A 26,932-nucleotide genomic window follows, 5' to 3' on the forward strand; every position below is an offset into this window, starting at 1 on the left:
TTAATGATGTTGGATGATTTATTATCCACACAAAATCTGAATTGTTACACTTCCAATGTAAAGTGTCCAGTTTATTGATTCTTTACTCAGTAATCAACAGAAACCCAGTAAAAACTGTATCATCATCATTATCTGCAAACAGTCCATTATACAAATCCCCACCGATTACTTGAAGCCACACTTTATCTCCAGTTTGTAATTGCAACAGTGTACCTCCCGAGGCCTGATCCTCACTATTCTGATAACTATCATATGTATTGAGGGTTTGAATACCATTTTTGTACAGGGAAACTCTTACATTCTTGACATAGACTGTGATATGATAAACAAAATAATAAACCCCAGAAATTTCACATGTAAATTTCCCTGTGGCGGGGTCATAGTGATTTTGGTTGTTGTATAAGATTTTTTCAAATTTGATTGGGCTGCCTGAACGAGGCAACTTGGAGGATTCTGTCAAACCAACACTAAATGCACTATTCCTTATCACTGCATTTTCACCAGTATTCCCTTTTACCCCTATTTCTCCTTTACTTCCTACTTCACCTTGAATTCCAGGACCCCCCCTGGGTCCTTCACCACCTACTTCTCCTCTGGGGCCTGGTAAACCAGTAGGCCCTATGGGACCTCGTAAACCAATATTCCCCTGAAGCCCAATAGTGCCCTTGTCCCCTTTTGGACCTCTAGGTCCTAAATTCCCTTTTATACCCTGTTGCCCTTGCAGCCCTATTTCTCCCTTGTCGGCTTTGTGTCCAAATGGTCCAGGAATTCCTTTTGGTCCTAATTTGCCAGGTATTCCTTTACTTCCTTGTTCACCTCTTCTTCCTTTTACGCCAGGTGCACCAGATGACCCTAGAGTTATAAAAATGTCATTTTTAATTTAGCATTTTAGCAGTTCTATATATACATATATATGTATATATACATATTTACACATATATAATAAAGTCACTTGTATGCACAGATAATAATAGGTATATTTTCATCCTTTAGAAATAAGTATTAAAGTTTTCCTATTTTAGTTCATGAGTAGCATTTGTCCAGCAAATTGACACATCTGAGTTTCCTCCAATTGTTTCATATCTTATGGACTAGTGCTTATTGAATAAATCAGGACCAGGACAGCAGATAGATGCCACAACAAATAAATCAGCATGTTTGGGGCAAGGTGGCTGAGTAGGTCAGTGCCAGCAACATTGTTGCCAAGACCTGGCTGCAGTGCTGGAAAATGTTTAATGACCTTGCCAGTCCTGCCAAGGTAAGACTCCTCTTCACATCACTCTTAGTCTGAATACATTCTTGCAACACCACACATTCTCCCCAGCATTACCAATCTAACATTTATACATGATGACTTGGATAATGTACAAAAGGGTTTCCAGTGCCTGGAGAATTATATTCCAGCAAGGAATCAATGCCTTCAAGGCGGGAAGGTAGAAAATTGGCAAGTGAAAAGGTATTTATTAGTCAGTTTGCATAATTGTGCCATGCCCTAGTTCTATACCTGTCTCTCCTTTTTTTCTATTAGTTTCAGTTGAATTCCTTTGCTTAATGTCACAATGCACTTAATACACTGTTTAATTAACAGCTAGATTATAATACACTGACAAATCGAGGTTGCTGTAATTAGGGGTCATTTCAGTCTCCCAATTCAATTTGCAGGAATCTCGTGTTAGGATCAAGAATTCAAAATGCAGAAAATGTGAGCGCAGTGTCAGTGTTCTTCACTTTGATAGCAGGTCTTGTAAATATAAATCATTACCCAACATCCATATACACTGATATAATCATTTTTCTAAAATATTGTCCAGCCCAGACAGCAGTGATAATTTCTCTAGAATCATTGGGCCCAGGTTTCGAGCCGCGCCTAGAACGGCGCAGTCCCGACCTGGACGCCCGTTTTTCGCGCCACAAAGTGCGCCTAAAAAAAACCTCCAGATTCTCCACCTTCCTGCAGGTCCTCTGGCCCTTGGCACGGCGCAGCAGGAGCTGTAGGGGGCGGAGCCAGGTCCCTGCGCTGAAAACAGTGCCGGGACCTCTGCACATGCGTGCTACAGTGGGCGCGCAAGTGCAGTAGCTCCAGGCGCCCAAAAGTGTGTGGGAGGGACCAAAGCACGCAGCTCCTAGCCCTGGCCGAATGGCCTCACTGGGGCTGCGTGAATAAGGCTCCTCCCACGGCCAGCTCCTGTTTCCTCCCGACCCGACTCGACTCCCGATTCCCGCCCCCCGCCTCCAGACCGGACCCGACCCGACTCCTGCTTCCCCCCACCCCCCGCCCCTGGACTGGACCGGACCCGACTCCCACATCCCCCTCCCCCCCCGCCTCCCGCCTCCGGACCCGACCCGACTCCCGCTTCCGCCCCCCCCGGCCCGGACTGGATCCGACCTGACCTCCCCCCCCCCGACCTGACCTCCCTCTCCCTCCCTCCCCCCCAACCCGAACCGAACCGACCTCCCTCCCACCACCCCCCCGACCCGACCCAATGCCACCTACCTGTAAATCTGGTGCTGGGGACGGGCCCTGCCCGAAGTCTCGGGCCCGGCCCACTCAGCCTTTCTCCCCCTTCTCCTTCCCCCCCCATCTCCTTTCCCCCATCTCCTTTTCCCCCCATCTCCTTTCCCCCCTCATCTCCTTTCCCCCATCTCCTTTCCCCCCCCATCTCCTTTCTCCCCCCCTCCCCCTTCTCCCCCATCCCTCCTTCTCCCCCATCCCTCCCCCTTCCCTCCCTCTGCTTCCCCCCTCTCTCCCTCTACCCCCCTCCTCCCCCTCCCCTCGCTGTCAGAAACACAGACACTGACAGGCAGAGAATGAGAGACACACACAGACAGACAGAGAGATAGAGACACTGACAGAGACACACTGAGGGGGGCATCCCAGCACGCTGTTGGAGGGCTCCCGGTGCTGCAGTCGGTAAGTAGAAAATGTTTTATTTATTGATTTTTTTTTAATTATTTCTTATTAATTTTTTTTGATTGATTTATTGGTTGATTTATTGATGTATTTATCATTTATTATTGATGATGGCTCTTTATTTGTAAAACTGAAGTGTTTAATGTTTGTAAATTTCCCTTTAAACCCCCCCTCCCCCATTCCCTACGCCTGATTTGTAACCTACGCCTGATTTTCTAAAGTGTAGACAAGGTTTTTTCGAGCGAAAAAAATCTTCACTTACTCCATTCTAAGTTAGTTTGGAGTAAGTTTTCACTGACGAAACTTTGAAAACAGGCGTAAGTGGCTGGACACGCCCCCTTTTGAAAAAAAAATTCTGTTCCAAAGTGAAACTGTTCTAACTGACTAGAACTGGAGCAAACTAAATGACGAGAATTCCGATTTCTAAGATACTCCATTCTACACCAGTTGCTCCTAAAAATCAGGAGCAAATCATGTGGAAACTTGGGGCCATTATATCTCATGTGCCCATTGGACATTCGAACATGGTGAACACTTGGATAGTAATTTAATGGAAAATATTAGACTCTTGCCTGGTTGTCCGGGTTCGCCTTTTGATCCCTCAGGGCCTGGAGGTCCAAATTTCCCAATTTCACCTATTTAAAAACAGTTCTGTGGAAATTATCACAAAATCTTTACATTTGTTGAAAAAGTTAAAATTCTATGTAACTTAACACAACATTGAAGAACATTTTTCAACTTATTGAAAAGCTACTTTGTGGTGTTTATATTAACAACTTTCTCCATATTAACATGGGGGTAAATGTTCACCTTCAGCACTGGGGCAGTGATCTGGCAGATAGCATTACCCTCCTCTTATTTTCAGTCCATTAATATCCAAAGAATAAAAGTTGGACAGGTTTTAGAACAGGCAGCTGATCCTCTCCATGGGAGGACCATCCAGGCAGTGAAGGTGAAAATTTACCCAACATTTTCCGTCCATGTAGTTGGCTGTTAGAAGTAAACCAATAGTGCAATTTACTACAACTCACACATATATATCTAGTGTTTACCTGTAAAGGCCTTACACTTTCTCACAGGTTGACAGGAACATTTCGAGGTCAATGTTCATCTTCACTATATGGGCTGTAATCTGGTGGAACGGATCGCTTGCCCGCTATAAAACAAAACCGAGATTCTATGGAAATCAATGGAATGAGAATTGGATAGTTTGAAGTAACAGGCGAGCAATCCACTCCACCAGATTACCACCTCTAGAGTGAAGACACTAAAAACATCCCAATTTTAAGAATAAAAGTGTTTAGTAATGATAAAATTGATTCATATATATATATAAATGTTAAAAGTGTAGATTCTGGAGTATCCCTGTTAAAAGCGAAGACCAATACAAATTTGTGTTCACATTTGAGGACCAGAGCTACACCTGGGCATGTCTGCCTCAGGGGCTTCACAATGCCCCGACGATCTTCCACAAAAGAATGGCTGCAATTTTAAAAGACTTTTCCCACCCTACCTGCTTGCTGACGACCTACTGCTGGCAACCAACAGCATGGAGGAGCATCTGTCCCTTTAGCACGAACTGTTGATGTTGTTGGCTTAGGTGTGACTAAAGGTGAATCCCTGTAAGGCTCAATTAGTAAAAGAACGGGTCACCTTTCTAGGAGTGTCTATTTCTCCAGAGGGATCGTCCCGTGATGTCCCAAGGTGGAGATAATACAGCGACTGCAAATACCCACTTCAAAAACAGCCCAACAATCATTCTTGGGTCTGGTGGGATACCAAAGGAACTTTATCCCAGGTTTTGCAGAGTGCGCAAAGCCCCTGTATGATTTGATAAAACTGCAGGGCGATGACATATGCCCAGTATGGACTGATGCTCACGTATGACTGATGGCTAAATTAAACACTTCAGTGATAAGGCCGCATGTCTGATTCCTTCGGATCCCACGCAGCCCTTTCATTTAGAGAACAAAGCCTTACTGCAGTTCTGTGCCAAACATGAGGTGATCGACGACAGCCAATCGCATATGCGTCTCGAATCCTGCAGGGGGCAGAAAAAACATATACTGCATGCGAGCGCCACCTACTGGCCGCCTTCTGGGCGATACATCACTTTACTTTTATTACAGGGTTACAGGCTACAATCCTGCTCAGCGGACACACACCTTTGAAACTACTGATGAAACCATGAGCTTCGTTAGTTTCCTCGCAGTGCCTCAGCAAATGGACATTGGAATTTATGGAAAGAGACAGTGATACCATTTCTGATCTATGAGGGGGACCCACATATATGTCCGTTACCCCTGATTAACTTTGAGACCCATCCTGTGCAGAAAGAGCCCATACAGGTTGCTGCAGATGTCTACATCGATGAGTCCTCATATCACATTGAGGGATCCCCCACACCGGGTATGCTGTGGTATTGCCAGAAGGAAACCTCAGATAGACCCGTGAATATTTGGTCAGATAGTGCCTATGCGATAAACACCATGCTCTCCTTGCCCCTATACCACAAAAATGACTATTGTACAATAGATGTCAAGGCCCTGGTCCATGGGCCCTGGTTACACCTGCTCTGGTCATACCTTAACCAGCGATCCCAGCCCTGCTTCATAGGAAAGGTAGCAGCCCATAGAAAAGGGGGTCCACATAATGAGGGAAATTTCAGAGCAGACAGAGCAGCCAAGGATGCTGGGATTGATGGGGAGATAGAGGATATAGTTGTTGAGCTGTTAGCAAAGTCCCCAACAGATCACCTAGATTTAAAATTCCTGTAGCAGCAATACTGGTTATATGCTGTTGTATGCACCTGGCATGAGGAGGGCAGACCCCTTCCTCAACCAACAGCCTGGGCTCCCAATACCATACTAGCCACTGCCCCTGGCTCAGATGCGCAGTTGCTGATGTTCAAAAGAAGCCTTTGAGCCCTGGTGGTAGGGACCACATACGATTATAGACCGATTGAACCCCGCGGTTTATTTGATTCAGTTACCGGGGAAAACGGATGTTAAGTACAAGAAGTGGTTTCACATTAATCAGTTAAAAACTGCCAAAGAGTAAATGCTGCACTGATCTTGTTTCCCACAGACCATGTTACAGATCCTCACGATTGTCAGGACGATACCGGCCATGACCGAAGCCGAGGGAAGATGGAGAAGCGGGAGCTGCAGCATGACTTACGAACATCATCAATGTGCTTCGAGAAGCGACGGTGCAATGAAGATACAGGAAGGGGAGGGTCTCCGCTGGAGATGTTATTGTATTATAGTAAATTCCCCACGTGTGGTATACACCTTACGACGTGGCGACTGAGTCAGACCATCCACTTTTCTCTCTCTCTCTAAGTTTAAAACCCATTCTACAGCAGTCATCCACCTCACAGAAACATAAACAGCAGAGCTATCAGTACTCTCTCAATGTTTATGGTATGCGAGCCTGAGGAGATAAACCATATGAGGTGTCAATAAGGATATTTCCCTCTCAAGGTGAGGAGTCTGAATGAATAAAAGTGTTTAGTAATGATAACATTGATTCTGTATATATACTAAAAGTGCAGGTTGTACGAAAAGACAAATTTAAAGTGACAAAATGGATACCTTCCCCAAGTTCATGTCTCCTGGCTGGGCAGAGCTCAAGGAACAAAGGAAGGATGGCTTTGAAACTCACCAAACTAAAAAGGTGTTAATTGGAAAGCCATTAACCTAATCAAGGAATGGCACCCTGCCTCCAGACAAACACATGTATGAGGAGAAGCCAATCTGGAACGGCCCTGGAAACAATACCCAATCCTGGGGCTTTCTGAGAAACAATGGCCTGAAGGGATATAAAAAGTCAAGCCAAAGATTGCTGGGTCTCCATCTTTTCTTAAGCACACGGCATAAGCAGGACCTTCCTCTACAGACAAAGAAGCAGGCCGTGTGCCAGAGGGAAGTGACATATACCTTTTTATAAATCATTATTGTAACATCAGTGTTTCTGTTGGAACTAAGTAGTTCCGTAGGATAGCTGACGACTGCTGATAGATGTACGTGTGTGTGTGTTTAATAAACTATTCCAAATTGTTTTCAAAGAATCAGTCTTGCTGTCAATTTAATGCCAGAGATTTAGAAATCTTACACAATTGTGGATAATCAAGGGGCGATAGGGAGGGAGGAACTTAATACAATCACTATCACTAAAGAAGTAGTACTCGGTAAAATAATGGGACTAAAGGCAGACAAGTCCCCTGGACCTGATGGCTTACATCCTAGGGTCTTAAAAGAAGTGACTGCAGAGATAGTGGATGCATTGGTTGTAATCTACCAAAATTCCCTGGATTCTGGGGCAGTCCCAGCGAATTGGAAAACTGCAAATGTAACACCCCTATTTAAAAAAGGAAGCAGACAAAAAGCAGGAAACTGTAGACCAGTTAGCCTAACATCTGTCATTGGGAAAATGCTGGAGTCCATTATTAAGGAAGCAGTAGTGGAACATTTGGAAAAACATACTTCAATCAAGCAGAGTCAGCATGATTTTATGAAAGGGAAATCATATTTAACAAATTTGCAGGAGTTCTTTGAGGATGTAATGAGCAGGGTGGATAAGGGGGAAGCAGTGGGTGTGGTGTATTTGGATTTCCAGAAGGCATTCGATATGGTTACTGCACAAGATAAAAGTTCACGGGGTTGGGGGTAATATATTAGCATGGATAGAGGATTGGCTAACTAACAGAAAACAGAGAGTCGGGATAAATGGGTTATGTTCCAGTTGGCAAACAGTAACTCGTAGAATGCCACAGGGATCGGTGCTGGGCCTCAACTATTTACAATCTATATTAATGAATTGGATGAAGGGACTGAGTAATGCAGCCAAGTTTGCTGATGAAACAAAGATGGGTGGGAATTGTGAAGAGGACCCAAAAAATCTGTAAAGGGATATAGACAGGCTAAGTGAGTGTGGGCAAAATTTGGCAGATGGAGTATAATGTGGGAAAATGTGAGGTTATCCACTTTGGCAGAAAAAATAGAAAAGCAAGTTATAATTTAAATGGAGAAAAATTGCAAAGTGTTGCAGTACAGAGGGACCTGGGGGTCCTTGTGCGTGAAACACAAAAAGTTAGTATGCAGCAAGAAATCAGGAAAGTAAATAGAATGTTGGCTTTTATTGCAAGGGGGATAGAGTACAAAAGCAGAGAAGTCCTGCTACAACTGTATAGAGTATTGGTGAGGCCACACCGAGAGTACTGCGTACAGTTTTGGTCTCCGTATTTAAGGAAGGATATATTTGCATTGGAGGCTGTTCAGAGAAGGTTCACTTGGTTGATTCTGGAGATGAGGGGTTTGACTTATGAAAATAGGTTGAGTAGGTTGGGCCTATACTCATTGGAGTTCAGAAGAATGAGAGGTGATCTGATTGAAACATATAAGATAATGAGGGGGCTCGACCAAGTGGATGCAGAGAGGATATTTCCACTCATAGGGGAAACTAAAACTAGGGGACATAGTCTCAGAATAAGGGGCCGCCCATTTAAAACTGAGATGAGGAGGAATTTCTACTCTGAGGGTTTTAAATCTATGTAATTCTCTGCCCCAGAGAGCTGTGGAGGCTGGGTCATTGAATATATTTAACACGGAGATAGACAGATTTTTGAGCGAGAAAGGAATAAAGAGGTATAAGGTGGAGGCAGGGAAGTGGAGCTGAGTCCATGATCAGATCAGCCATGATCATATAAAATGGCGGAACAGGCTCGAGGAACCAGGTGGCCGACTCCTGCCCCTATTTCTTATGATGATTGCACAGGATATATGACACAGAAACAGGCCATTCGGTCCAATAGTCCATGTCATCATTTATGCTCCATTTGAGCCTCCTCCTGTCTTTCCTCATTTAACTTTATCAGCATAACCTTCTGTTCCGTTCTCTCTCATATGCTTGTCTAGCCTCCCCTTAAATGCTATTCGCTTCAGCCACTCCCTGTAGTAGCAAGTTCCACATTCTCACCACTCTTTGGGTATAGACATTTCTTCTGAATTCCCTATTGGATTTCTTGGTGACTATCTTATATTGATGGCCTCTAGTTATGCTCTTCCCCACAAGTGGAAACATTCTCTCTGTACTCACTCTATCAAAATCCTCCATAATTTTAAAGACCTCTATTAGGTCACCCCTCAGCCTTATTTTTTCAAGAGCAGAGAGACCCAGCCTTTCCTGATATGTCTACCCTCACATTTCTAGTTTCATCCTTGTAAATCTTCTCTGTACCCTCTCCAGTGCCTCTATATCCTTTTTATAATATGGCGACCAGAACTGTACGCAGTGTGGTCTAACCAAAGTTCGATACAGGTTTCGCATAACTTCCCTACTTTTCAATTCTATACCTCTAGAAATAAACCCTACTGCTTGGTTTGCTTTTTTATGGCCTTGCTAACCTGTATCAGTACTTTTAGTGATTTGTGTATTTGTACTCTGAGATCCCTTGGTTCCTCTACCCCACCTAGACTCGCACCCTCCAAGTAATAAGTGAACTCCCTATTTTTCCTACCAAAATGTAATACCTCACATTTACCTGTGTTGAACTTCATTTGCCAATTATATGCCCATTCTGCAAGTTTATTAATGCTGTCCTATAATTTGTTGCAGTCCTTCTCAGTATTGACTATCGCCCCTAATTTTGTGTCATCCGCAAATTTAGAAATTGTGGTTTTGATTCCAAATTCTAAATTGTGAATATAAATTGTGAACAACAGTGGTTCCCACACTAATCCTTGTGGAGCACCACTACCCACCTCTTGCCAATGTGAATAGCTATATTTTACCCCTACTCTCTGCTTTCTGTCTTGAAGCCAGCTAGCAATCCATTCTGCTACTTGTCCTCTGACTCTGCATTCTCTGATCTTGTTCATCAGTCTATTACGGTGTGCCTAATCGAAGGCCTTTTGAAAATCTAGATAGATTACATCTACTGCATTACCGTTGTCTACTCTCTCTGTTACCTCTTCAAAAAGTTCAATGAGGTTCAAGCAAGACTTCCCCTTTTGAAATCCAAGCTGACTATTCATTGTTATATTTTTGGTTTCCAGATGTTCTTATTTTCTCCTTTAGTAGAGATTCCATTATTTTTCCTATCACCAATGTTAAGCTGACTGGTCTATAATTACCTAGATTTTAAAAAAATGCATGGATACAATCCATCCAGACCAGGAGTTTTTATCTTCTTTGAGTTTGATGTTTATTTAATATATCCCCTCTTTTTATTTTAAATGCACTTATTTGATTGCTAATCTCATCATCCAATGTCATTTCCACAAGTTCTATCTCCCTGGTAAATACTGAAACAATATAATTATTTAATATTTCTGCCATCTCTCTATCATTACCTGTGGTATAATCCTGTCTATCCCTTAATGGCCCTATTCCCATCCCAACCTTCCTTTTTTATTGTTGTGCCTGTAAAAGATTTTACTATTTTGTTTTCTGTTCTTTAATCAATTAATTTCATAGTTCCTCTTTGCCTTCCTAATTGTTTTTTTTTTACTTCTCTCCTAATCTTTTCATATTCTCCCTCATCATGCGCTCCCCTGCTGTCTATGTACTTAATGTATGCCTCTTTCCTTACTCTCAATTGTTCCCTTCTGGTTTTATTCATCCATGGAGTCTCATTAGTGGTTAGTTTGTTCTTTCCTTTTAGCAGAATATATGGTTCCTGCACTCTGTTGAACACCATTTTAAATGTTTCCCATTGCTGTTCTACATTGTTTTTTGCTAATATTGTTGCCCATTTTATTTTCCCAAGTTCTATTCTCAGCCCCAATGTGTCTTCTTCATATCATGTAGAGTGTAGCAAACACACACATCCATGCCCTTTAATTAGAATTTATATCAAGCTGTTGAAATTCCTTCATGTGAAGCCCTGTAACTCCATCTTTTATAGTGTGCTATTCTAGAATGCAGTAAAGCTAACTGATGTGATAAATATGTAAAATTCAATGCATTATTGTGAATGGCGCATTTATTCTCATATTTAGCCAGTTGTGGCTGTAGAACTTGGATGAAAATAAAATCGTGGAAGTGAGGGGATTGAGCTGTGAGTGCTATATACGGAGCAGGATCGAGGGGCCGTATGGCCTACTCCTGCTTCTATTTCTTCTGTTCTTATGCTCAAAGCTGACTCATATCTAAAATATCATGAATTTCAAGAGTTTAAAAATCCTGAGTCTTGAATCTATGGGCTCCATTTTGGCCACTAGAGATTTCTGGCATACTTGCCAGAGGTGCACCAGTTTTCCATGCTTGGAAGTGCGGCAAAAATCTTCGGGCCGATTTTGGCCGCTGTCCCGAGCCTTCTAACTGCTGGTGTGGCGTGGCAACTGGGTCTGTGGGCGGAGCCAGCGTCCTGTGCTGGAAACGGTGCCGGGACACTGGACATGCGCAGTAGGATCGGGATTTGCCGTGATTGTACATGCGCAGTAGAATCGGGTCAGTGGGTGAGTGAGAGCTGCAGTTTCAACTGACCGCGCATGCACAGTAGAATCGGGCTCCCGATACTTTGCCGCGTTTCTGCCCAGCCCAGCCCGCCCCTCCCTTCTCTTCAGCCTCCCGATACTTTTCCACGTTTCTGCCGAGCCCAGCAAGTCAAGCCTCTCCCTCCACCCCCACCCTTCTCTTCAGCCTCCCGATACTTTTCCGTGTTTCTGCCCAGCCCTTACCTTTTCTTCCCTTCAGCCTTTCGATGCATTTTTGCCAGCCGCCCATTTCCCAGGCCGAATGGCCTCCCGTACAGGCCGGCCCGCTGCCTTCCCCGGCAGAGTTCAATTCAAGGTAAGATTTACTACAATTATTTATTTGTTATTCAATTGTTTACCTGAGTTCTTTATTTTTATTGAGTTATTTCAACTTTCATTTGCAATGTTTGGTGCTTGGATGCAGGTCCTTCCATACTTTACCTGCGACGATTTCTTAACTGCCCGCAAGGTTTTTCAGAGCTGGCCACATACGCCGACTTAAGTTGATTTGGAGTAACTTTTAGCTGGCCAGAATGGCCAAAACTGCCGAAAGTGGCTGGGAACGCACCCTTTTAAAAAAAAACCTGAACTAAAAAAAATAGTACGTAACTGAGTTACTCTGGACCAAGTTGATTGGGGAAAATGACATTTTTTAACTTACGCCAGAAAAACCAACTTACTCCAAAAAAATTGGAGCAAGTCATGGCCCGTTAGGTGGTTATTCACAGATTTGAAAATTGTATATGATAATGACTAGATGTACTGTGTACTGCTTCACTGATATACAATTACAATATTGTCTGTGTTCTATTGGCTATAATTTAATTTTGTATCTGACCTCAGAAGATAAAACAGCACTCGGAGTCAGTAAAACAGAACTGTGCACATGTTACACACAATGTTATTTCTCTACCATAAATAGTGTGGTATGTTTATTTTATTTAATTTAATTAGATTAACATTTCAGGTGAGGATTTATATCAGAATGGCTAGTTAGAAAGAAATAGCTAAAGTTCGGTACTTCTAACTATGCAAAACAGTAAAAGTATGTCTTTAGATCACGTTACCTGTATCTCCTTTCTCCCCCGTAGAGCCATCCCGCCCATCCCGTCCAGGCATGCCATTATGACCAGGATTTCCCGGAATTCCAGGATGTCCACCTAAACATGTCTCCTTTCTGTGCACCTCAGTGTTCACCAGGGTGATCAGTACAAATAGTGACCAAATCGGCATTCTGGATTCAGATCCTCAATATCAGGGTTTTCACAGTAAAACTCTAATGATAATAATCACAACAATTTCAGTACAGGGCACAAATCTAAAGAAACAAGCAAAAGACTTAATAACAAATATTATTGCAAAATTATTTCTAAATGGTTTGATATGTGAATAAAGGTTAATTATGAGATAACTGCCTTGCAAGGAGATATATTCAAACATATTTAACAGATCTGATGATGAATGGTTAAACCAGTTATTAAAACAAGTGATGAAAAAAAGGCCAAACCAGGTGGATCAACTGGTATGGGAGAGATTAAAGATTTTGCTTGGACAAGGGCATCAAAGGTGGACATGATGGAATGGAATGGAATGGTTAAGCAGATCAATGGCTGCAGAACTCTTGTTGTAAATAGAGAGCAAAAGGCGAGGCAGTTGGGAATTAGCAAGTGCAGTTGTAAATGATTTAGGGGAGAGATTTTTCCAAGATGGACACAGAAGGAAGTGAGGTTGGTAGGGGGATGTGGGTTTGAGGGATACAAGGAAGTGGTTCAAGATGATCTTGTCTGTCAGAGAGACCACGGGAGATGGCAAGCTGAAAGAGGTGGCCATGGATACAGGAAGATCAGGTAGATATGGAGGGAGAGGTTTAGGGAAAAAAGAAAGAGCTCGACTTTCCACTTCGATCACTAGGGCCCAAAAAATGGGCGAAGTTCCAGCCTTAGCGATGTTTCAGCTCTCAGGATCGCTGCAACGTCGCCCATTTTTCGGATTGCAACTTTCGGCATTTTCTTTCCGGCGATAGCCCAGTGATAGCTCAGCGATGTGGATTGGGCCTTAGCGATGCAAAATGGGCCCCAGCGATGTGGAAGGCAAGGCATCCCTAGCAATGGTCTTTCTGCACATGCGTTTTTTTTGCAAAGAAGTTTTCCCGCAATTCGGGAGGGTCCGGGATCATCCAGGTATGCGCATTAGGCAAAGGGAAGGAGAGAGAGACAGAGACAAAAATAAAAATCAATAATCCAGAGAAATATGTCCAACCTGGAAGAGTCGGCGGAGAGTGGCCAGGATGTGGAGGGGAGTAGGAGAGCAAAACCCTTCTCCGACGAGGCCAACGAGGCCCTCGTCCAGGAGGTGCACTCGCGGTGGGGACAATTAAAGGGGTGGGCATGGGAAACCTCCACCCGGACATATCGGAAAATTTGGGGTGAGATTGCTGATGTGGTGTACTCGGTGTCCCACAAACCGAGGGGATCAGACCAATGCCGCAAGAGGTGGAACGGCTTGGTTGCTTCGGCAAGAGTAAGTATTAAATAGATTTTAAATTCTAATGATCCACTGAATATGTAAATCTGCCAGATTGAAATTAAGCTGGGTATTCTTGTGTAGATTCCCTGCTAAGATTTGGACAGGGTTCTGAACCTGCGCCCTTTAAGTCTAATTTTGGCACCGTCTCCTTTTGGGTTACGTAGGTGGATGGGGCACGGCTGAGCACTGAGGGGTCCGGTCACCTTCACCCACACTGTGTCAGTTTCTCCGGCTGCTGTCACTTACACAGTGACCCAGCCTGGACTGGGGGAGAGCTGCCCTGGCTCACCGTCTGCCTTGGGACACTTTGGGACATTAGCTCCTGTCATTGCCGAGCTCACCAGCTATCCTGATTTCCCCCTCACCCCGCACACCCAGGGGCCCTCAGGGAGACTGTAGTAGAGATGTTTGTGTCAAGCGTTAGATACTAAACATGATCTTTGTTATAATCATGCATCAATTGTGGATACAAACGCTGTTAGCATATAACGTTGGAAACTGTTGTCTTTCCATGATATTACCTAATCAATTAGAATATGCCATGCTCTTGTCACCTTTGCAGAGGAAGATATTTAAGAATCAGGCTGAGCGCAGACGCACGGGAGGAGACCCTGCCCAGCTCAACATCCTAACGGACCTCGGGGAACATGCAGCAGCACTTGTGGGCACCCACAGTTGCTTGGCCACCACCCGTGGTGGTGCAGATCCCTCCCTTGCGTCACGTAAGTAATGTGTAAAGCAGTGGTAATTCAAAGTAATGTAACGGCATTTCATTATAATATATGAATGATGTCATGTTATGCATGAAGCTTCTGTACTACTCTCAGGTTAACAACATAAGAACATAAGAAATAGGAGCAGGAATAGGCCACCCGGCCCCTCGAATTCCACATAGATGTACTACCATATGATGTAATAATACGTAACATCTCTTGGTTCCCAATTATTGCAGTACTGTTGCTCCTCCTACGTATGCCCGCGCAGCGCAAGAATGTGTACCCTTCTGTTCTAATAAGCTCAATAAGCTCAATTGTGTTTTGCAGGTCCAACTCCGCAGGCACAAAGGGAGGCTGCACCTGTCCCTGTCCCCTTACAGGTGATTATCACCACGGGTGGTGAGGAGACTACGGAGCCAGAGGAGGAGATGGAGACCGAGGAGGATGTCCCTTGCATCACGTCAACTGTTGCACCTGCAGCCACATCGTCAGCTTCAACTTCAACAGAAGAAGTAGTGAGCCCAAGCAGCTTACAGCAGGCGACCCCAATGCGTCCAACAGTGCCCACGCCGACCCCACGCAGGTTGAGTCAGCAAGGTCGGCACGCGCTGTGACGAGCAGATTCTAAGGCGGACATGACCACACTGTGCAGGGAGAGCATCGACCTGAGTCGAGAGCTCCTCCAGGTGATTAACGGGAACATCGCCACAATGTCCGCTCACACATCGGAGGGTATCGAACGCATGGTTGTGCCAATGGGCCGGCAGACCACCGCCATCAATGCCATCCGGCATGTGGTAATGACGGGAGACAGCACTGCACTCCAGGGTGCCGTCCCACCAGCACAGATGCGAGTCAGGAGGAAGAACTTCCTTCTGGCTTGGAAATCGTTTTGTCAGAAACATCTTCTCCTCCACCACCCCCTGAGAGGATCCTGCCACTGTCACCCCACCCCCCCCCCCCTCCCCCCACCCCCAACCTGGGCAGCATGCCTTGAGATCATTTACTGTAAGTCGTGCAGGCTGTGGGATTAAAATGGGGGCGTAGGTCATGGGCGGGGGGGGGTGGGGGTTGGATCTGGAGGGAAGTGTGGCCACAGGTAGGGAGGGGGGATTGTTATTGTTGCTGTTGTTATTAAAAATATGTTGAATGTTGGGAGGGTGTTTGTTGAATTTTATTGTTGGGTGACTGTTGGGGGCGGGGGGGGGGGCAGGGAGGTTATTTTTTAAAAAATTATACATTTTTAAAAGTATTATTTGAAATGTTACAATTGTCGTGCACTGACTTCTAATAACATAAGGTATAACATGAATACAATTCTTAGAAAACAATGACCAGGCCAGGCAAGGATGAAACATAACGCAACTGCAACTGTCACTGTAACTGTCACCAATGTAAGTTCACGCAAATCGTTCATTTATGAGCTGCTGCCGCAAGAGTTTTGCAGCTGCGTAACTCCCATGGGGCCTTTCCAGTCTTGTGGGTGGGGCTGGGTGTGAGGGCATGGGTTCGTCGCCAGGCTGATTGTCCTCCCCAAGGTCCTCGTCATTCTCTTCCCCCTCCATTTCTCGCCGATATTGCGTGTGGCTATATGGCTTTCGTTGTAGTGCTTCTCAGCTTCTGTCTGGGGATTACGCAGGGGATCATGAGCCAGCTGGCAAAGCCATATCCTTTATCCCCCAGCATCCAGCCATGACCTTGTGGCTGACTCTTAAACAGGTCAGAGACAGTGCTCTCACGCAAGATGTGCATGTCATGAATGCTGCCTGGAAAATTTGCATTTACTGCCATGATTATTTGGTTGGGGTCGACAACGAGCTGCACATTCAGGGAGTGGAATCCCTTTCGGTTACAAAACACCTCCGCATCCTGTAAAGGTGCTCTCAGGGTGATGTGCGTACAGTCTATTGCTCCCTTGGGGAAGTTTGCTATTCTCAAGAAACCCAGAGCCCTCTCGGTGTGTGCCTCCCTGGTCATAGGGAAGCTTATAAAGTCCATCCTGCGTGCGTAAAGGGCTTCAGTCACCTGTCGAATGGAGCTATGTGTGGCGTGCTGTGAGATACCACAAATGTTGCCAGATCAGGCCTGAAAGGAGCCTGATGCATAGAGGGAAAGTGCCGCAGGTGCTTAACCTCAACGGGCAGTGTGGTCCTGATGGTGTTGGTAGGCTGCAGATCTCCCTTAATGAGCCGGCATATCTCAGTGATGACCTCCTTTCTGAAGCACAGCCTCCTAAGGCACGTGTTATCGGACAAGTTCAGGTATGATCGCTTTTCCCTGTAAGTGCGTCGGTGTAAGATCTTCTCCGCAGTTGTCTGCCGCCTTCAATATACCTTCTCCCATCTTCAGTCTGCAGCATGTGATTAGTGACCAATACCAGTAGAGAAGTTACAGACCCCATCACTATTGCTATAAATGCCCTAAATTTGTCCTCAATAAATAGAAATGTGAGCAGATGATTGTCAAAGAGTCAATAAGGCCCTTAAAATAACTCACAAATTAATTCTCCTCATAAGCCCCTTCTTCAAGCAGCCTCTCACTTCCTCCGATGTTCAAAATGGCGTCCGTAGTGCCGAGTCCTGCGGAACAGTGCCAGTTGGGAGCAGCTTTTCTCCAGCGATCTCCTCGGCGATGTGGCGAAAGTTGCGGTGGGCGATCACAAAATCTTGTGTGCTGAAAGTTGGGCTGGCGATCTTTGGGCGATGTAACGGCCCAACTTTCCAATTTTAAGATGAAATGGGTGACAGTCTGCCTATTTGAGCGATAGCCCAGCGATCATCAGGGGAAAGTCTAGCCCAAAGATTTGCATTTATATAGCGCCTTTCACAACCACCGGACATCTCAAAGTACTTTACAGCCAATGAAGTACTTTTGGAGTGTAGTCACTGTTGTAATGCAGGAAACACAGCAGCCAACTTGTGCACAGCAAACTCCCACAAACAGCAATGTGATAATGACCAGATAATCTGTTTTTTAGTGATGTTGATTGAGGGATAAATATTGGCCAGGACTAACTCCCCTGCTATTCTTCAAAATAGTTCCTTAGGATCTTTTACATCCACCTGAGAGGACAGACAGGGCCTCAGTTCAACATCTCTTCGAAAGACAGCACCTCCGACAGTGCAGTGCTCCCTCAGCACTGCTCTGAAGTGTCAGCCTAGATTTATGTGCTCAAGTCCCTGGAGTGAGACTTGAACCCACAACTGTCTGACTCAGAGGTGCGTGTGCTACCTACTGAGACACAGCTGACACTTGGAGGCAGGATAAGAGTGCAGAAAATTCAAAGGAGATAGTGCATAGGGAACAGCAATACACCAATAACATGTCCGCTTTTTGGGCCGATATCGACAATCTCCCCCAGAGTCAGATATCTATTTAACTGAAGAACACCAATCCACATTAAGCAGATAACTAAATGGACTGCATTGTTCTTCATGTGTATAATTATTTCTTTGCACTCTATCAGTTTCCATGCTGAGTTCATGTCGTTTAATACTATATGACACTTTAATTACTGATGGGTGGTTAGTTTCCTAGATTATTCGCTTGTCTAAACATTTTGTATCATGCAATGGCAATAGCTGAAACACTGGTTGTTTCATTCATTGTTGTGACTGGCTCTGGTCTCCATGATGTTTGGAAGAAAATAAATTGCAAAAAGTGAATGCATCAGGCTCCTGGAGTACTAAATGTACCCTGAGGAAGAAATGTGTCACTGGTAAACTTATCCACTGCCTGAGGCAGTTTTCTGTCTTTGCTCTGTGACTGATCGATTGAAGCCTACTGACCTCTGCTGGAGAACAGAGTACAGTGATCTAAGGGATTGCATTTTTATAATCTAAAAAAACTACCAGACTTCTCACTGCATTGTTTACGGAACAAAAAAGTGATGTAAAATTACATACAGTTGGGTATGCATATAAACATTTATATATTATAAAATTTTAATATATTTGGGCTAGAAATTCTTGATCCTTTATGGTGCTATTTGGGCATAGGGTATGAGTTTGGGATAGAACCTGGTTTCACAAGTTCTCCAGCTCTTTCTAACCCCGATTCAAAAGGAGGGGAGGTGCTTCTCAATGATGACACTGAAAGGCAGACTGATAAAATCAGACATTCTAAATTCCACCAGTTCCATCTCAGTGCCCCTGACGCACTGCACACATGCATGAAACAAGTATACAGTGTGTGCCAGTACACAATTCTGGTGAAAGGTGGGCCTATCAGTGGTTTGATTGTTGCGATCCATGATGCTTTCTGAAGTGGGAAATTTAAATTGCTTTATTTTTCTGGTGAATTTAATCAGTCTCGGCATTCCTCTTCCTCCCACCCTTGCTGGAATGGTGCACCATTTACACCAAAATGGTGTGGGCATACGCCCAAAATACATGACCCCTGTACAGGGTCAGCATTAGGGCCAGTTGGCCAGCAGGTCCTGCTCTGCTGCACTTTCATGATGTAGCAGGCCGCCAGGAATTTCAGGACCAAAGTATATATTTTTTTTATTATTCATTCTCAGGATGTTGGCGTCACTAGCATAGCTGCTGTTTATTATCCATGCCGAGAGAAGGTGGTGGTGGGCCTTCTTGTTGAACTGCTACAGCCTGTGTGGTAAAGGTGCTCCCACATTGCTGTTAGGTAGGACGTTTCAGACTTTTGACCCAGTGATGATGAGGGAACAGCGCTATATGCCCAAGTCAGGATGGTATATGGATCTGTCATAGCTTTGATCTTGGGAAGCTGGAGGATGTAATTGATAAGAGGTGACTATATGTTGTAATGGAGAATTAACTATTGCAGGGGGCACAGGAAACGTTACAAGGACAACCTCAAAGCCTCCCTGATAAAGTGCAACATCCCCACTGACACCTGGGAGTCCCTGGCCAAAGACCGCCCTAAGTGGAGGAAGTGCACCTGGGAGGGCGCTGAGCACCTCGAGTCTCATCGCCGAGAGCATGCAGAAATCAAGTGCAGGCAGCAGAAAGAGCGGCAAACCAGACTCCCCACCCATCCTTTCGCTCATCTGTCCCACCTGCGACAGGGACTGTGGTTCTCATATTGGACTGTTCAGTCACCTAAGGATTCATTTTTAGAGTGGAAGCAAGTCTTCCTCGATTCCAAGGGACCAAGGGACTGCCTATGATGATGGTGGTGGGGATGTGTTTCGCCCCTTCATCTCTCTCTCTCTCACTCTGTGCAGTTTTACATTCTTTTACTTCACTTATGTTTCTTTCTCTCTTCCTTGAACAACAACTTACATTTTCATTGCGCTGCTCAATCTAAAAAGGCATTACAGGGTGAATAAAAAACAATGGTCATAGAGCAGGAGAGAAAGGAGAAAATGGAAAAGTTAGGGCCAGCCGAAGGTAGAGTCAAAGACAAAGGTTTTTGAGGAGGGAGATGGCAAGCCAGAGAGGTTTAGGGAGGGAGTTACAGAGGGTAAGGACACACTGGCTGGAAGAGCAGCCACCAATGTCAGAGCCAAGGGTGCAAAGAACAAGAACATAGTGAAGTAATGTGGGGTGAGGTGATGGAGGGATTTGAATTTGAGGATGAGGGATTAGAAGCCAATTCACTAGGCATGGAGAATTAGTGAGTTTGTGAAAGGACAGGCAGAGCAGGGCTTTGTGTGGCTGGGGATTCTGCATGAATTATAATCTGTGAATGCGAAGGGCCAGCTAAGAAAGCATTAAAGAAGTGGACTCATTAGGCAATAAAAACATGAATTAGGATTTAAGCAACACTGGGGAGGCAAGCGATGTCACAAAGATGGAAGAAATCAGTTTGATAATGGAATAAATGTGGAAGAGGCAGCTGAGCTTAGGATTGAGCAGTATACAACATTTTGCAACTCCGGACTTAGCCTGAGATGGCAGCTGAATGCGTTGATGGAGTCATGGCCAGAGGTACATCGATACTGGAAGAAGACAAGCAATATAGCGTCAGTTTTTTCCCCAGATGATAGCAGGGCCTCACAGGTGGTGTGAAACCTGCAGTTGTAAGGTAAAGTATCCAATACACCCATAAACATTGTAATGTAGTTGAAGAAACTACTGTTGGAGAAAGACTACCATATGTACAATGTTCCCCGAAGGTGTGCGGAATCGGGAGTCCCACGCAAGCCGCGCACCAGCTGCTGCCGCTGGAAAAGATACCGCGCAGAAAATTTAAAGGGACCACGCACCAAAAGAACGTTGTATATGTATGTGGATAATTACTATATATAATATGCAGAATTGTGTGTGGCAAGAGACATCAAGAAATGTTCAACAAAGAAAATACTCAACTGGGTGCTTTGGTTGGAATGAAATGGAAGGATAGTAGGTGTATGAAATCATCCTTGACTAGAAACGAATACACAATCTATTCACTTCTCTTTATTAAAAAGACTGATCGTTGTTACAAACCCTACTCTGAATGTGTGTACTTCATATCAATAAACATGAATCTGTAGTTAGTATAAAATGTTAATTGATAGTGGCCCCTTTGACTCAGAAAAATGGACTAGAAAAGAACTCACATGAGACAGAAAGAAACCACAGTACAATTTGAACCTCTCAGGTCCGGCACCCTCGGGATCTGACCGGTGCCGAAACAGAATTTTCCGAACCACGCGAGGTCAGTGCTGGTGATTGCTGAGTGAGGGAGGAGAGGCGGGGAATGATGGTGATTGGTCATTTCTCTATCTGTCTCAGGTCTGACACCCCTTCACTGTGCCGTCATGTCCCACAATTCCACAATGAGGAAGCAGAGTTAGATGCTGAGCGTCACGGGAGCACTTAATAGTGAGCTCCAAACCCAGGTCCAGGAAAGCGTCAGTTCCGCAAACTAATAATAATAACTTTTATTTATATAGCGCCTTTAATGTAGTAAAATGTCCCAAGGTACTTCACAGCAGTGTAATAATAATAACTAATGCCGAACCATGGATGTTTCCAGACCAGAGAGTCCCGGATTAGAGAAGTTCAACCTGTAATTTCCTTCTCATCCTTTTCTTTCCTGCTTACTCCTGCTTCATATCCATTTACTCATATGGTGTCTGTCTGATAAATTGTGTTACTGTAGCTGACACCTCATATCTCATCTCACATTGTGTTTCTTTAACTGATGCCTATCTGGTACTGTGACCCTCTAACCAACAGCTGATATCTTGTCCCATACTCTGTGCGATCACAAACTGCTTCCTTTTTCTGTTATCTCACTCAATGTGAAAATCTTAAAAATAATCAATCAGTTCTTGTGAAGTAGCTGATAACATAGAAAATAGGTGCAGGAGCAGGCCATTCGGCTCTTCGAGCCTGCACCACCATTCAATATGATCATAGCTGATCATGCAACTTCAGTACCCCATTCCTGCTTTCTCTCCATACCCCCTGATCCCTTTAGTCATAAGGGCCACATCTAACTCCCTTTTGAATATATCTAACGAACTGGCCTCAACAACTTTCTGTGGTAGAGAATTCCACAGGTTCACAAATCTCGGTGAAAAAGTTTCCCCTCATCTCGGTCCTAGATGGCTTACCCCTTATCCTTAGACTGTGACCCCTTGTTCTGGACTTCCCAACATCGGGAACATACTTCCTGCATCTAACCTGTCCAATCCCTAAGCATACAATCAAGTGGTGAACCTACATAACATTTACTGTTTATACTCTTCACTCTGCCATGTCAAGTTTTTATCTTCTGAACTCTGATATTTTTTTCTGGTGTATGAGTTATGTACATTCATAAGTGCTGAAAGCTAAAGATGAGCTTGATCATCACAGGTTCTAGGGCAATGCTTGTTACAGTGTTTCACGATACCAATAAAGGAGGAATCTTGCAAGTGGCAGCTTTGGCTCAGTGGTAGCACTGTCATCTTTGAGTCACAAGATTGTGGGTACAAGCCTCATTTCAGAGGCTTCGATTTGAGCACATAATCCAGACTGCTGTTTTAGTGCAGGACTGAGGGAGTGCTGCACTGTTAGAGGCATTGTTTTTCGGATGAGATATTAAACCGGGGCCCCATCGTCCTGTCAGGTAGATGTAGACGATCCCACGGTACTATTCGAAGGAGAGTTCTCTCGGTGTCCTGGACAATATTTATCCCGCAACCAAAAACACTAAAACAGATTATTTGGTCACGTATCTCATTGCTGTGAGCAAATTGCCTGCCATGTTTCCCTACATTACTACAATGACTACACTTCAAAAAGTACTTCATTGATTATAAAGCGCTTGGGGCGTTCTACAATCGTGGAATGCACAAGTCCTTTCCTTGCCTTTATTTGATCTGTGTTAACAATTGACAATCTAGCAACTATTGGCCCAGAAATTGTGGCCTCTCTGGGAGCGTACGATGGGTGCACGCACCCGAAGAGGCCTTGCAAATACCGGTTCTCGGCACGCGCTGCGCATGTGTAGAAAACCGGCTTTTGCGATCTGTCAAAATGTCTTTTGACAGACGCACGCATCCACGGGAGAAGGGCATTCGCGGGCGCAGATTTGGACTATTTGCCCAACTCTTGCCCAGTGAATGTCCTTTAAACCCATACACGTGATAAAAGCAAGCATATATACTTTTACTGGTGTAGGAGTTTTAAAACAGGGAAAAAATAAATGTTGTTACTTATTTTTATATTAAAAACCTTGTCTATGAAGGTAAGCTTATTTTGTACAGTATTAAAACATTTTTTTTAATTCACAAAAATAAATTTTTCTCTAAAACATTTAATTTAATGCAATTTCTATTAATTAAAAAAGGTGAATTGTTTTTTAAATTTATGTTGTTTTATTTGATTTTAGGCGTATTCTCATTGATAATAATGGGAGCTCGGAGCTCCCATTACTGTGAATGAGAATATTACATAATGATTGGTGGTCCCGGCCCACGTGATCCCAGGATACGCAAACGCTCCTGGGAGACATGTGCCTGTACACTGGACTGCACATCTAGGCCTCGGAGTGCAAGTCTACGTTCCTCTGGGACCACCAGGTATTTTTGTTAAAAAAATGTTGGTCGGAAGCGTCTGCCCACGGGAAGCCTCCGGCTGCAATTTTCGGGCCATTATCTTTCCAGAGCAGGTCTTGCACAAACAGCTCAGTGATGAATTACTCAGTAAAGGGGCACCATTGCCACTGTGAAGTTGAAGCCGTCTATAAACTGTTGTTGAACCTGTAACATGATTACAAATTGCAAAATCACTATCTCACTGTTCTTACACTGTTCTCATCAACATGCACATGACAATATATAGCAATGTTACTGTCCTAATAATGTTAGATTGCTGTAGCATTATGTTGGAGGACGTTCTTACAATTTGCTCACCAAAATGCAAACAATGACCATTAAGCTATGTACCAATTAATGTCAATAGATTAAGCTTACTGTGAATTCTGATTTGTATTAGATAGGTTCTATATAAAACTGAACTGAGAGAGGAAAATATATTGCTAATTGTGAAGTTTACTTCATTGATTTAAAGTAAAGCACTGCCAACTTACCGCACCAGATGCCACCACTGACTGAACACTCGAGCGCAGAACAGTTTTTCCAAATATAGATTACATTTTTTCCAAGTATAATTAGTAAACCAGATTAGTTATTAATAAATACATTCCATCAAAGACAAACTAGAATCTCTGGAGTGCCAACATATCCCTGGTATCTGGGTAAAAACACTTTAAATTTTAATAAATGATTAATAATTGTAATGGCAAATTCTCGGAAAAACCAAAACCATGACTTGGTTCACTGGACCTTAATTCTCAGTCTTAACTGCCTCAAATTTGTCAAAGTTCCACATTCACAAGTACCTCAGCTGAGGGCAGAACATAAGAAAGCATGGAATGAGAAAGGTCATTTAGCTCAATGGGCCTGCTCTATCCAACAGATCACATGCCATTTTCACTGATTGCATTCTCCTCAGTTTTCCCATTCTTTATAGAACAAAGCTGAAATCAATGGAATATAAATCTGGCGGGTTCTATATCGGGCGAGTGATCTGGCCCATGATTACCACTAGGGCGGTGAAGACGAAAATCTAACCAACACTCTCCGTTTCTCTTTTTAATCCCTTTGGTTTGCCTTTTCCCAACAAGCAACAAAGGCATTATATAAATGCAGTCTCTTTTTTTTCCCCTTTTCTGCTGTGAATCACCTACTAATTTTTTACTGCCTGTTGTCTTTAATTGATAGAATTTGTTTAGTGAATCGTAAGCGGTAACTCACGATCTGCCATTCCAAGTGATAGAGTGAGAATTGGCTTTCCATCACATTGCAAAATCCAAAATACTTTTAATTTCAGCCATAGTAGAGACAACCAATGCTTTCTTCCAGCTGTGTTTCACCCTTGTGGAAAACTGAGGAGAATGCTATCAGTGAAAATGGCATGTGATCTGTTGGATAGAGCAGGCTCATTGAGCTAAATGACCTTTCTCATTCCATGCTTTCTCCTGATTTTGATGATTTGTTTTGAGGTATGATTCCATGGGTACTCTCCAAATCAAAAAATCTAAACTAGCGGTTTTTAAAATGGGCGATATTTCCGGCATTAGTGATAATATTATTTTTCAGGATTGCCGGAAAATCGCCCATTTTAAAAACCGCTAGTTTAGATTTTTTGATTTGGGTGTTAGCCGTAGCGATGTGAATGATTTATTTCATCGTGAGCCAAACCAGTGCCGCAAGTGCTGGAATGACCTTGTTGGTTCCAGAAGAGTAAGTATTAAATTTATTACATTTATAAATTGTAATGATGCAATGACTCATTAATTCAAATGTAGATCTGCTGGATTGTAATTAGGCTGGTAATCTTGGTGTCATGCGTTAGTTCCTAACCTCAATCTTATTAAATTTATTCTCAGACTGTATATATAACCATGCATTCAATTGCATACAAAGCGTACTAGCATATAACGTTAACGATGAATAGCAAGGGCGATGACTAATTGTGGGTTATTTGTGTGTGTTGTGTAATAGTAATAGTATCTATTAATATCTGTAATAGTACCTAGGCAATGAGCTTATGCCATGCTCTTGTCACCTTTGCAGAGGAAATTGTCGAAAAACCGGGCCGAGCAGAGGCGGACTGGAGGAGAACTGGCAAACCTCTGCCAACTGACCGACTTCGAGGGCCAGGCGTGGTGTGAATGGGGGTCCACAATCGGCCGGCCACCCGTGGGGGTGCTGAACCTTGTGCCATGTAATGTATAAACCATTGGTGATTTAAAGTAATTTAATGCCATTTCAGTACAACATATGATTGATGTAATATTATGTAATTAATGATGGGATCATGAAATATCATTGTAATGCAATGCAGATTCTGTACTATCATGATGATAATTATATGTGATGTCTGTCAGTGATATTTATAGCAGTAGTGTTGCTCTTCGTACATGTGTCTGCGTAGCGTAAGCATTCTCATGTCACCCTTGCATCCCCTTCTCTTCTACAAACCTCATTTATGTTTTCTAGGTCACCAGGCTTCGAAGGCTAGCCAGTCTCTCCAGGCTCAACAGTCTCTCCAGGCTCACCAGGTTCTGCAGGCTTCGCAGTCTCTCCGGGCACTTCAGCCTATGCAGGCTATATCTGGAGATGAGGAGGCAAGAGCCTCTCCTCTACTAGTGCAAGTCCTCTTGTCCACCGAGGACAGTAAGGAGGTGGAAGAAGAGCCTGCAGTAGGTTCTTCAAATGTTCCTGCGGCCATATTCTCATCCACCAAGCAAGCAGTGGGGCCAAGCTCCTTGCAACAGGGCACCCTGAGTGGTTCAATGCCTGCGCCGACCCCGCAGAGGATGGTTCGGCGAGATCGGATTGCTCCAAGACCGGCAGAAGTCAACCTGGACATGGTGCAAATGCCTAGGACGAGCGTCAACAATGGTTGAGAGCTCCTCCAGGCAATGGGCGGGTTGTCGCTCTGACCGTGATAGTCTCAGAAGAGATGCTGTGGATGATTATGGCAATGCAGAAAATAGCCGAGTCCATGGATGCCAGATGGCAGCCTGTGGTCTTGGAATATGGCACAGCACCCCAAGGTGCCGTACCGCCATTGCTGACGCATGCGAGTCAGGAGGAAGCAGTTGCTTCTGACTCGGAGAACGATTCTTTGTAAACATCCTCTCCAGCTTCTCCAGCCCCATCTTTGACTCTGCTACCATCAGCCCCCACACAGCAGCAGCACTCGAGGTGACCTGCTACAAGGTGGCTTGGTGTGGGTACAAGGGGGAGAGGTGGGGTTCAGACCAGGGGCGTAAAGGCAAGGTGAGGCGTGGCCACAAGTAGGGAAGGGCGGGGAATGTATTTTTTTGTATTC

The 26,932-nt window shown here is 44.1% G+C and overlaps 2 protein-coding genes across 8 annotated transcripts; one reads left to right on the forward strand and one right to left on the reverse strand.

Moving 5' to 3' along the window:
* On the reverse strand, positions 1-12,624 carry LOC139275158 (complement C1q and tumor necrosis factor-related protein 9A-like). Of its 3 annotated transcripts, none has more exons than XM_070892234.1 (3): positions 12,459-12,624; positions 3,484-3,546; positions 1-852 (listed from the first exon to the last, which is right to left on the reverse strand). In XM_070892234.1, exons 1-3 carry the CDS (start codon positions 12,622-12,624, stop codon positions 83-85), a joined length of 999 nt encoding a protein of 332 aa, XP_070748335.1. In that variant the 3' UTR covers positions 1-82. The 3 variants fall into 3 exon arrangements, 2 of the variants coding, with proteins under 2 accessions (XP_070748335.1, XP_070748336.1); XM_070892235.1 differs by lacking the exon at positions 12,459-12,624 and adding an exon at positions 11,156-11,261; XR_011595680.1 differs by lacking the exon at positions 12,459-12,624 and adding an exon at positions 11,156-11,244 and having other exon boundaries at positions 816-852; positions 3,484-3,562.
* On the forward strand, positions 11,424-26,932 carry LOC139275159 (spore germination protein 270-11-like). 5 transcript variants are annotated; one of them, XM_070892237.1, is made up of 5 exons: positions 11,424-11,707; positions 14,480-14,639; positions 14,961-15,319; positions 25,669-25,819; positions 26,095-26,932. In XM_070892237.1, exons 1-3 carry the CDS (start codon positions 11,654-11,656, stop codon positions 15,245-15,247), a joined length of 501 nt encoding a protein of 166 aa, XP_070748338.1. In that variant the 5' UTR covers positions 11,424-11,653; the 3' UTR covers positions 15,248-15,319; positions 25,669-25,819; positions 26,095-26,932. The 5 variants fall into 5 exon arrangements, 3 of the variants coding, with proteins under 3 accessions (XP_070748338.1, XP_070748339.1, XP_070748337.1); XM_070892236.1 differs by having other exon boundaries at positions 11,427-11,707; positions 14,961-15,230; XM_070892238.1 differs by lacking the exons at positions 25,669-25,819; positions 26,095-26,932 and having other exon boundaries at positions 14,961-15,787.

This window comes from Pristiophorus japonicus, chromosome 10 (assembly GCF_044704955.1).
Source record: "Pristiophorus japonicus isolate sPriJap1 chromosome 10, sPriJap1.hap1, whole genome shotgun sequence".
Taxonomy (NCBI): domain Eukaryota; kingdom Metazoa; phylum Chordata; class Chondrichthyes; family Pristiophoridae; genus Pristiophorus; species Pristiophorus japonicus.

Excerpts from the sequence above, each read along its gene's own strand:
- LOC139275159 (XM_070892236.1), top strand. The coding sequence starts at position 11,654 with ATGGCCTCCCGTACAGGCCGGCCCGCTGCCTTCCCCGGCAGAGTTCAA. Across the intron at positions 11,708-14,479 it reads CCGGCAGAGTTCAATTCAAG|AGGAAGATATTTAAGAATCA; the intron begins GTAAGATTTACT and ends TCACCTTTGCAG. Across the intron at positions 15,231-25,668 it reads ACGCAGGTTGAGTCAGCAAG|AGGAAATTGTCGAAAAACCG; the intron begins GTCGGCACGCGC and ends TCACCTTTGCAG.
- LOC139275158 (XM_070892234.1), bottom strand. The coding sequence starts at position 12,624 with ATGCCGATTTGGTCACTATTTGTACTGATCACCCTGGTGAACACTGAG. Across the intron at positions 3,547-12,458 it reads GGGGGAGAAAGGAGATACAG|GTGAAATTGGGAAATTTGGA; the intron begins GTAACGTGATCT and ends GTTTTTAAATAG. Across the intron at positions 853-3,483 it reads AGGCGAACCCGGACAACCAG|GGTCATCTGGTGCACCTGGC; the intron begins GCAAGAGTCTAA and ends TTATAACTCTAG.